This window comes from Sprattus sprattus (genome assembly GCF_963457725.1).
Source record: "Sprattus sprattus genome assembly, chromosome: 5".
Taxonomy (NCBI): Eukaryota; Metazoa; Chordata; class Actinopteri; order Clupeiformes; family Clupeidae; genus Sprattus; species Sprattus sprattus.
In genome coordinates, this window is record NC_137924.1 from 20,565,824 (window position 1) to 20,576,388 (window position 10,565).

The 10,565-nt window shown below is 40.1% G+C and overlaps 3 protein-coding genes across 3 annotated transcripts; all 3 read left to right on the forward strand.

The window, feature by feature from the left end:
• Positions 1–1,338: 1,338 nt before the first annotated feature.
• c9h2orf80 (chromosome 9 C2orf80 homolog) lies at positions 1,339–4,965 on the forward strand (the record flags this gene model as incomplete). Its single annotated transcript, XM_080838537.1, has 8 exons — positions 1,339–1,379; positions 2,799–2,880; positions 3,375–3,457; positions 3,696–3,774; positions 4,015–4,092; positions 4,197–4,284; positions 4,418–4,521; positions 4,796–4,965. The coding sequence occupies 8 exons, from the start codon at positions 1,339–1,341 to the stop codon at positions 4,862–4,864; spliced, it is 624 nt and encodes a 207-aa protein (XP_080694663.1). The 3' UTR covers positions 4,865–4,965.
• Positions 4,966–5,796: 831 nt separating this feature from the next.
• LOC308366065 (gamma-crystallin M2-like) lies at positions 5,797–7,150 on the forward strand (the record flags this gene model as incomplete). The annotated part of the gene is made up of 3 exons (XM_080839700.1): positions 5,797–5,805; positions 6,202–6,444; positions 6,875–7,150. The coding sequence occupies 3 exons, from the start codon at positions 5,797–5,799 to the stop codon at positions 7,148–7,150; spliced, it is 528 nt and encodes a 175-aa protein (XP_080695826.1).
• Positions 7,151–8,571: 1,421 nt separating this feature from the next.
• LOC308366066 (gamma-crystallin S-1-like) lies at positions 8,572–9,947 on the forward strand (the record flags this gene model as incomplete). Its single annotated transcript, XM_080839701.1, has 3 exons — positions 8,572–8,578; positions 8,941–9,221; positions 9,675–9,947. 3 exons carry the CDS (start codon positions 8,572–8,574, stop codon positions 9,945–9,947), a joined length of 561 nt encoding a protein of 186 aa, XP_080695827.1.
• Between the last annotated feature and the right edge of the window lie 618 nt (positions 9,948–10,565).

A 10,565-nucleotide genomic window follows, 5' to 3' on the forward strand; every position in this document is an offset into this window, starting at 1 on the left:
ATCAGTCTATTTACTTCCTGTCTTCCATGACGAGAACTGCTCTGCAGAAGTCTTCTGTTGACGTATTTACAGTTTCGTACAGTGTTTCTTACAGGGATTTTCAGGTGAGTGAAACAGTCTACCAGGGTCTGTTCTATTCACTCAAAATTGGTTTAATGTGAAAGTAGATAACATACCTGTATTGTATCTTTTGCAGCAAGCAGGTAAGTCCAATTTATGTTTGCCAGACCTTGCTTTAAAGCTTACACATCTCAAGCAGGTGTCTTTAAATGGACGTCAGGACTGTTAAATATTTCTGTTAGTTAGTTTTTTCCTCTTTTATTTCCATCAGAACTACATTTGAGATTCTATTCACAACATACCATACTCACAGAACAGACATAGATTTGCTTGTTTAGTTCCTTTTCGATAAATCCCATGCGGAATGGATTACTGAATGCATACTGTTTTTCTAAGACTGCATGGATTGCTGTCTTGCCAAACCTGATTTGATGGAGATAATTTGCCAGCACTGTTAATGACTTAGTCCCTTGAATTAATAATTACTTTGTATGAATCATTTGCTTATGTAAGCAGGGACATGGCTTTTCTGTGTTCCTGTGTATATGTGTGACTTTAATTAGTACCACTTAGTTTGCATGTGGAAGATCTACATGCGTAAGTGAAGGAACCTCTTGTCTTTGTTTAGGTGAGCTCAGGGGTGATAAGAAGGGTCAGACTGTGCCTGTTCAACCCTGGGTAGAACTGACATCCTTGTATCTCAGCAGTTGGGATGATGCAAAGGGACTGTTAGTGTAGCGTGGCTATTCCTGCTGACGTTAGAGTTATGTATGCGTCAGTATTAGATACAGAGTAGATACATAAGATAAATCTATATAACCCCTGTGCAATGTTGTGAAATTGCTTCACTTTCATCCTTCTGCTGTGAGTGAGCCCGATTGCAATTGTTGAATAAATATACTGATCTACAACTCTAAAACAGAGTCCTGAGATAACTTAAGAGTGAATTTTCACCTATCATAATTGTTAGATTTTTATATATAGTCTAAAAGCCGATACTTGGTAGTCTCTCAGCAAAGTTCTTGAGTGACCAAAGTCACATCCATATGAACCTTAGAGTTTATTCATTGGTGTCTCTTTTCTCATTCATAGTATCAGGGTCATGGGTCACCACTCTCTGTAGAAGCATGCCAAGGCACAACCAGTCTTCCAGTAGGCTGAATAATATTACTGGCAAATGTCATGATAAATATCTTTTCCCTCCCACATTTGTTTCATTTCAGTGAGTGGTCAAGCTTGACACACATTCGCTTCTGCTCGCTGTGGACTGAGTGAGAAATGGAGGCCAGACGACTGAAAAGAGACATTGAAGCATTACTGTGAGTTTCTCCTCATACAGCTACCTGGTCTTGTATGGTAAAGGACTTGGCCATTTCTGATCATTTCTGTGTCTTTGACTCACAGATCAGTCAAACATAAATGAGAGTACTAAAAAAATTAGAGAGTTCTAGAGCTCAGTTTATGGAGGCTATAACTATATCACAAACCAGTGCAGAGACAATTGATATACAGTATTCCTGGATAATTTTAACTTTACATTTTTGAATGACATGGATGCTGGAAGTCAAGAAAAGTATGAGCAAACAGAAAGCACTCTGGATAACCACCACACTGGTAAAAGCTCTTAAAAGAAATTGTAGGAAAGCTGAACGTAAGAGGAGAAAAACAAAACCTTATCTTGTTTAGAAAGCCGGAGTTACTTTGTCACCATTGGCAATTATGGATCTGACAGTGATTGCCATAGTTGCAGATGATACTCAGATATATCTGGCTTTTTCACCAGATGACTACAACCCAAAAGACTCACTGTGTCAAAGTTAAGAACAACTAAAATAATAAGGGTATCAACCAAATTCTTCAATTAGATAAAGATACAACATCAATTATTGTTATTGAAAGAACAGAGAGTTAGTACTAGTGAACACCTTGATTTTTTTCGGGTTTTAAAAACCATTGACCATATCTTGGCGATATCCGATCCAATTCCGATCTCACCTTCACCAGCAATCAAAGAAATCGGCAAAACAGCCTTTTATCATTTAAAAAAATATAGCCAGAATCATCGATTTGGTGTCCCAAAATTACCAAGAGAAGCTCATCCATGCTTTTATCTACAGAAGAGTGAACTACTGTAATGGTCTCTGTGACGGAGTGCTGTCACTTTGGATGAGTATGTGCTCTGACTGCCATACCAACAAGCCTGGCTCACTAGCATTGCTGTCAGGAAGCAGGCTTGGTACCCCATAGACCTGGGTTCAAGGCCAGGTGGGGTGACTGCTCTCTCCCTTCGCTACAGTTTCTTAACTGGACTTCCGAAAAAGAATTAGTCAGCAGCAACTCATTCAGAATGCTGCTGCTAGTTTTATCCAGGACCGAGAGCATTACTCCTGTTCTAAAATCTTTACACTGGCTTCATTCATACTTACATAATACTTACATAATATTTTTCAAAGTGCTGATATTATAAAACACCGAATGGTTTAGGCCCAGAAAACATTTAAAAAGTAAACAGGTTATTGTCGCTGAACTTGATGTTATACAGTAGGTACAGCACAAGCTTTAAATGGTCAAACAGAATTTGTTCATAGTTTTACTCACTTGAAGCTATGATTTATAGACTTGCTTCTAATACAAATATAATTCTTAGTCTATTTGTTTGTTTGCTTGAAAATTTTAATTTAAATTGAATTTTATCTTAAGAAAGATTACAAAGTCTGAAGTATTTTTCTGTTTAATAGTGGTGATTACATTGGACAGAAACTCTGGGAAAATGGATTTGATCCCAAAGGGAAAGGAAACTCTACCATGTTGGATGACCTTGTAAGTAAGTTTGCCTTATTGCCATGTGGAACCTTCAAGATAATTACAGGTATATTTTAGGTTATGTTCATTATGGTAACATATACAGCATTGCTTACTAGTCACAATGTGATATTCTCATGGATGTGATATTTATGGACTGAGAATAAATACCTAACACTGGAAACATGATACCTCCACAAACACCCAGCATATCTTCACAAAGACATATTGTCAGGCATCAAGGCAGTGTCTGATTTTTGTGTCTGATATACCCTTATACAACTATTGAATGAATGAAGATCAATAAGCAGCTGCACTGCAGTCTAAACAATCGCAAATAAATGTGTAGTTTTTCAGTGGTCTTTCCTTTGATTTGTGATTTGTGTTTATGTATGTATGTATGTGTGTGTGTGTGTGTGTGTGTGTGTGTGTGTGTGTGTGTGTGTGTGTGTGTGTGTGTGTGTGTGTGTGTGTGTGTGTGTGTGTGTGTGTGTGCGTATGTGTATTCACAGGCCCATTATGACTTGGCTATTAGTGTGGCACTGTGGTGGTTGAATAAAGATGATGGCAAAGACCTCATGGAAAATGTCATCATGTGAGTGATGTGAAAAATCAGTTTTCCCTTCAAGTTGGGGATGGTCGGTTGGACTATTGGCTATAGAGACCTGCTTTATTTAAATGCACACATTTATACATTCAATTAAAGACATGTTATGTTTATTTCAGCACAACCTATTTTGTTCTTAAACTGAACACATTTTTTTTTGCAGTTTTATGTTTTATTTATATTGAATTTTTGTGTATATGATTTGATTGTGCTCCTATGGACAAAGAAGCCCTGGACACATACAGTACCCCAACCGAATGGAGCGAGAAGCCATGATCCTGTCTTCCTTTGCCGGGGTGATCTTGGTGAGCTCATGTTATCTTTATGTAAACAACACACATACAATAGAGGCATATGTACAAATTTGATACTTTATATACATACTGTATATAAGTTATATGAACACACATCTCTATGTGTATGTATACAGATCTCAAATTTGACCAAATGTATATGTTTAACTTCCAATTACTGTAAAGTAACTAGTCATGACACTACACTTAAAACAGTGAATAAGACTCCAGTCTGTGTTGCTTGTGTTTTAGAACAGTTTGCCAGTGAAGGACATCCTGTCTTTGTACAACTGCAAGCCATCTGCCTCTTACCCTCACAGTCAGACTAAGGTAAACTGAGTTGCATTCATGTTGGTTGCCAATGCTATATCAGTGAAAAGTCGTCATGTTTGTTTGCTTTTGACAAATGGTCCACTGTCTGTTATCATTCCCAGAGCGCAATCATTCACCCCTTTGCCTTGTCCTACCACCCATTTGCAATGCTTGGCTCCTACAAGGCAGTGGATCACTCACGCAAGCACAGTATGTTTGTGTCCCTCCCACTCGGCAATAAACTGAACGATTTACCTGTGTGAATTCCTGGATTCAACTTTTTAAATGCAGAAACAGTCTGTGTGTGGTTTGTGGTTATATTGGATCTGTTCTTTCTACCTAGCTGAGAGGCTGAAACGCTGGAAGTCCATCCACTGTAAGGCTGCCCCCGCTGTGAGGCAATGTACACTCCCGTCACCATCATGTTCCTCTGAGTCATCTTTCTCGGTAAATGGTTCACTACATTCTGTGAATCATTAAAACAAATGAGAAATGGTAGTTCACGGTCATAAGAAGTTAATTGTAGAAATTCATATTCTGAGAGCAATCATGTGTTGGACGGTTATATCTCATGGCGAGATTTTGAGTGACTATTTCTTAGGCATTACTGGTTGTAGTGTACGTGGTTGTCCTTTAAAGTTGCAATGGCACCACCTTGTGGCCAAATAGAGTAACCTCAGTATGTAATGCATCTATGGTTAAATATATATGTATCTTGCAGGACAGTGGTGACTCCTTGACTGAGAAGACAGAGCATTATGAGGGGTCACAAGAATCCCTGCAGGACTGAAGTCAGAACATGCCATTTCCAGAAATATAACAAAGGACGCAAATCCCTAATGAGAGTGTCCAGCATGAGAGTTCTGCTGCAGGGCATCTTCAATGACGCCTTCTTTGTCACCTTCTTTACATCATTGCATGGATGGGATCTGCCTTGCGTTTCATGATTTGTTTCTTTTTCTTCTTTTGCTTCCCCACAGAACTTCAGTGGCTCTGTTATGTGCTTTTTCATGAGGTATACTAAAATTAATGTATTAAGTGTTAAACCCTTACGAATAAACTTCTGTTAAGAAAAGTCTTGGACAAACTTGCCTTGATTTTTTTTATAAACATTTTCATTTTAATGTAAATGTAAATATAACTGTAACACCTGACCTTTGACACATAAAATTACTGACACACACACACACACACACACCCACACACACACACACACACACACACACACACACACACACACACACACACGCCTTCCCCCATCTACAAACCATAAACAGTCCTGCTAATATCCCAGTCTCAAGGCTTCTACTAGGTGTCACGCAGTGCATTTCAGAGAGCTCTGTTTTTAATTACCAGGGAGTGTGCCAAACAATACTATAGATTTTGTGATGAGCTTAAGCATTCCATGTGACAGACAATAATCCCATTTTGGCAGGTTCTTGGATGTAGTGACACTCCAGTGACAGTATTAAAAAAGAGGGGGGGGGGGGGGAGAGGTGTCAGCAATGTGCCCTGCTAGGCCTTTTGCTCTGATGAATCAGGGCTTTAACTCTATGCACTGGATCTAGACATTTGGCACCGCCACCAGGGCTCCAAATCCCAGTCATTAAAATAACAAATAAAATTTGATCCATCAAGCGTTGATTGAGGCGTATAAAGCGTGGCCCGCAGGCCCCCGTTGGCAAGGCTGTTACTTTCAGAGTCTCCAGAGAGCTGTGCAGGATGAGTAAGGTAAGACCAGACGCTCGGCCAAGAGCAATTGAAAAATTATCTTTATCTCACAGCATACGTAAACTGTATATATATATATAAACTCATAACTAGTCATTTGACGTTTTTATGAGGCCTTATGTAGATGATTAAAACTAAAACATTGATGAATATTGACTATGTTTATGACTATGTTTATGACTATGACTATGTTTAACCTCATGCAGCTTAGTAAAGTATGGCTTTTTATCCACCATTACGTTTATAATGCAGAAAAATGTTAAAAACACAGTGTGTGAATATATTTTTTTGTTTAATTTATTGTATGTGTTCTTGCATACTTCTGGGGCAGTGTGTCATGAGGGAAACTGGGTCAGCCCAATTACAATAGTTTTCTCTCTATTGCCTGCATGGTAGATCATCTTTTATGAGGAGCGAAACTTCCAAGGTCGCTCCTATGAGTGTGACACGGACTGCCCTGACATGCACCCCCACTTCAGCCGCTGCAACTCCATCAAGGTGGAGAGCGGCTGCTGGGTCCTGTACGAACGTCCAAACTACTCTGGATACCAGTACGTGGTAACCCGTGGGGAGTATCCAGAGTACCAACACTGGATGGGCTACAATGACTCAGTCCGCTCCTGTCGTACCTTCAACTATGTGAGTAACTGCCTTTGGAAAGTCTTATTGAGTTCGGCAGGGGAGGGTTGTTCACTGGTCTGCCAAGGACTGTGCTGGGGAGCTCAGAAGAACCATTTTTGGCCATATTTGGAATCCTTTTAGAAATCTGGAAATTTACATGACTGTTTTAGTAGTACTAGTAGTGGCAGAATTGTTTCTTAAAAGTACATACAAATACATCCAATGACAAGGTTTACCAGGTTAACAAGGTCTCCTGGAAGTACAAAATGTATTGATTGAATCAGGGCAATTGAGTCTCAACATCTTCTGTTCTTCTTTTATCTTCTACTATCTCCTATGAAGGATCTGAGAAACATCATGGGGTGAAATAATGCACATCACCCTCCAAATTAGGCTGCCCCTTTATAACTGAGAAACCTTAAAGAAACCCTCATGTGTTTCCTCACAGGCCAGTGGTGGTCCTTATCGGATGCGCATCTATGAGCGCCCTGAATTCCAGGGTCACATGATGGAGTTCACCGATGACTGTGAGTCTGTCCAGGAGAGCTTCCCGAACCACAACATCTACTCCTGCAAAGTCATTGAGGGATACTGGACCTTGTACGAGCATCCCAACTACCGGGGCCGTCAGTTCTTCCTCAGGCCTGGCGAGTACCGCAAATTCAGCGACTGGGGTGCTGCCTGCGCCAACACTGGCTCTTTCCGGAGAGTCACTGATTTTTAAGAAGTCTGCCACTGTTTTCCATGCATCTCTTTGGCACTGGTTTGTCAATAAACGAGCATGCATAACATATGGATTGGGGAGCATTTTGTGATTTCATTCTACTTCAGGAAACCGGTTTCAAATCCACAGAATACAGGCTTTTTTGGTAATGAGTTATGTTCAATCATATCCTTAATAATCACTATGATACAAGAGTGTGTCCAAAGCTTTGGTTGGTCAATGGTTGTCAAAAAAACTTGTTCCTCCTTCAAGGAAGTATGGATATAAACTATATGGATCAGTTACTCAGAAAAGGCTGTTAGTCACATACAAACATTACCTACTACATAACTATTATTATAGAGATTGATTGGCCCACTGACAGGTGTCAATGGCAATGGCAAATGTCCAGTGATAATGGCAAAAACTGATATATAAAGCCAAACTGATATTTTTGCATATTTCTTTAAGGCTTTGGCCAGCAGTTATATCACAAAAACATTCACTTGTTTCATATTATTCCACAAATGTGTTTGTGTATATGTTCTGCATCCTTTAATTATGAATGTCATATAATTTGGTACAGGGATTTGAGTGAGTCACACATCTTTTGGGGGGTTTTAATTAGCCTTTTTAATTGACAACATTGGTTGCCATTTAGAAAAATCAGAGAGATGTTAGAGGGATCTAAGACTTACAAAAGTTATTCTGTCTGCCAATAGATGGTGCAACACCAATGTGGAAAGCATACCCTCACTTCTGTTGTATTCTATTACAAGGAGGCATTCCTTACCTGACATTATTTCTCATATTCCACCTTTTTACTCCTTGCAGCAAATAATTACTTATTAATTCTCTTTAAAAATAGTTGTATTTCATGAGCAGTTCATTGCCAACTAGAGGTCTCACTATACCACAAAACCAAGCAGAACCATTGCCCCTCTCTCATCTAATATTCCGCCTCTCCACGATCCATGTCTGCAGCAAAAGAGACACTGCTATTTGTTGGGTCCCACATGGGTGGGGTCACCCTGGGTCTAACAGGATCTGATAGGGTAGCCAATGATAGGGCAACATCTGATAGGTCATAGGATATGGTTTCTGGCTGTCCAACACTGCCACACAAGGCTGCACTGAAACAAAAACATGCCTAGTTGGCAGAGCTCCCAATTAAAAAAAGGCTGCGTTCACAAAAGGCTGGAATGCCAGTTTTCTGGAGGCCATTATGCACTGAAACACTGTAAAACCAGACAAAACACACACAAAACATGGTTGCATAGCATTTGAAATCTGTGATCTATGGCACAATTTATGCATTAAGAATTAAGGGGGAATATAAACATGTTAAATATAAATATGTTAAATATTATTGTGATAATGAGTTTAATGGGAAAACCCTTTTACACAATCCAAAACACTGCCAATATATATAGTCAAAAAACATGGAAGGTGACTGTCATAGACAAATAGCAATTCATACTGCACTGTACACTCCAACCTCCTGAGCTTTCCAGCAGCTTTCAGTGCTGCAGTTTTTGCTGGAAAGAATGATCTGACAGTGGGCATCATAGAGAAAGCATTTAAAAAAAAAAAAGTCATGGTACCTGTAAAGTTTTTGCTGACTCTGGTCCACAATGATTTGAATAACAACACATCCTGTCATACCATTTCAAGCAGGGAAATGTATATAAACATAACCTCTCATTGACAACACAACATAGCGACGCATATCACCCATCAAACGTCATGGGCAAGGTTGGTAACGCATCGACATTTCCTTACACAATGCCCTTGACACAATATACATTAAGTCCTCTGTTTAACATGTCAACTCATTCTGTCTCTGCAGATCATCTTCTACGAGGATCGAAACTTCGGTGGCCGTCACCATGAGTGCATGAGTGACTGTGCCGACCTGCACTCCTACTTCAACCGCTGTCAGTCCATCAGAGTGGAGAGCGGCTGCTTCCAGATCTACGACCGTCCTAACTTCATGGGTAACCAGTTCTTCATGAAGAGGGGCGAGTACTCTGACTACATGCGCATGATGGGCATGAGCGACTGTGTGAGGTCCTGCCGCATGATCCCCATGGTAAGCGAAGATATAAGTTCACCTAGCATATAATTTGTGCCACAAGGGATTTACTGGGCACACTTAATTTCAAAAGCCTGTGATAGTGCTAAGTAAATAAAATGATCTACAAAACATACTCATGCAAACTCCAACCCTGGAGCTCAGTGTAACTAGTGCCAGAACCTAACCTTTAGACTACACCTGTTGTCTTCCTTAAAGTAAGCCTATTTGTGTTCCTCAGTGCCAATGGCAACTGGTAGTTTGTGGGTGAAAAAGGGACTAACAAAATGAGGTGGGACCTCTCTCGTCATATTCTGACATTCAGTCATATTTTAATAAGAGGCAGAGGTTAATTTGAGTGAATTGAGTGAGCTCACATTCCGGGGAGGTTTCTCTGACTTGAGGTGTAATGTATAACATGGTGCAGTGACATCAGCATAATCCTGTTTCTTCTCCCATCATCCCTTGCAGCATGGCGGCTCCTACAGAATGAGGATCTATGACCGCCACGACATGAGTGGCAAGATGACTGAGCTGAATGACGACTGCCCCAACGTCATGGATCGCTTCAGCATGTCCGACATCCAGTCCTGCAACGTGATGGACGGCCACTGGCTCATGTACGAGCAGCCCAACTACAGGGGAAAGCACTACTACCTGAGGCCTGGCGAGTACAGGAGATACAGCGACTGGGGAGGCATGAGCCCCAGAATCGGCTCCATCAGACGTATCATGGACCTCTAAAGACAGCGGGGTTCTTGAGAATTGTCTGCTGAATGCTTTCCTCCACACACTGAATAAAATAGTGTCGGTGCTCAAGTGTTTTCAGTTTTGTTCTTGCTCTCTGCACGTGGAAGGCTCTCTGTCCAGCAGTGATGTCTGGGAGAAGCTGCCTGATTACCTCTCTGTGTTTGGAGAGCTGAATAAAACTATCGAGGAACTGATTCTTATTCTCTGTTTTTAATCCTTATAGCTTCACATACGTCAAATATAACATTTGACGTACTCGAGTGCACCTTACACATGTACCAACTGAAAAAAGCTAAGGTCTTTCTTCTTACAGTATCACTAATGTGTAAAAGCTAGAAAGATACATATTTTAACAATTTGAAGCTAACTTATTAATTATAGTACATTAGTTCATAAATGTATGTATCCAAGAACAAAGCTGGAAAAATATATATTTTAACAATTTTAACAAGATAATATATAAGTGATAGTACATAAGTTCATATAATAGCACGATCTATCTGGCTGATGATATGATATCTCTGAGTACAGTGCCAAGTTACAAAAATACAAATCAGCTATGCTAAGTTTGTTATACCCTTTTCCCCTATGCCCTGTCACACAGAATTACAG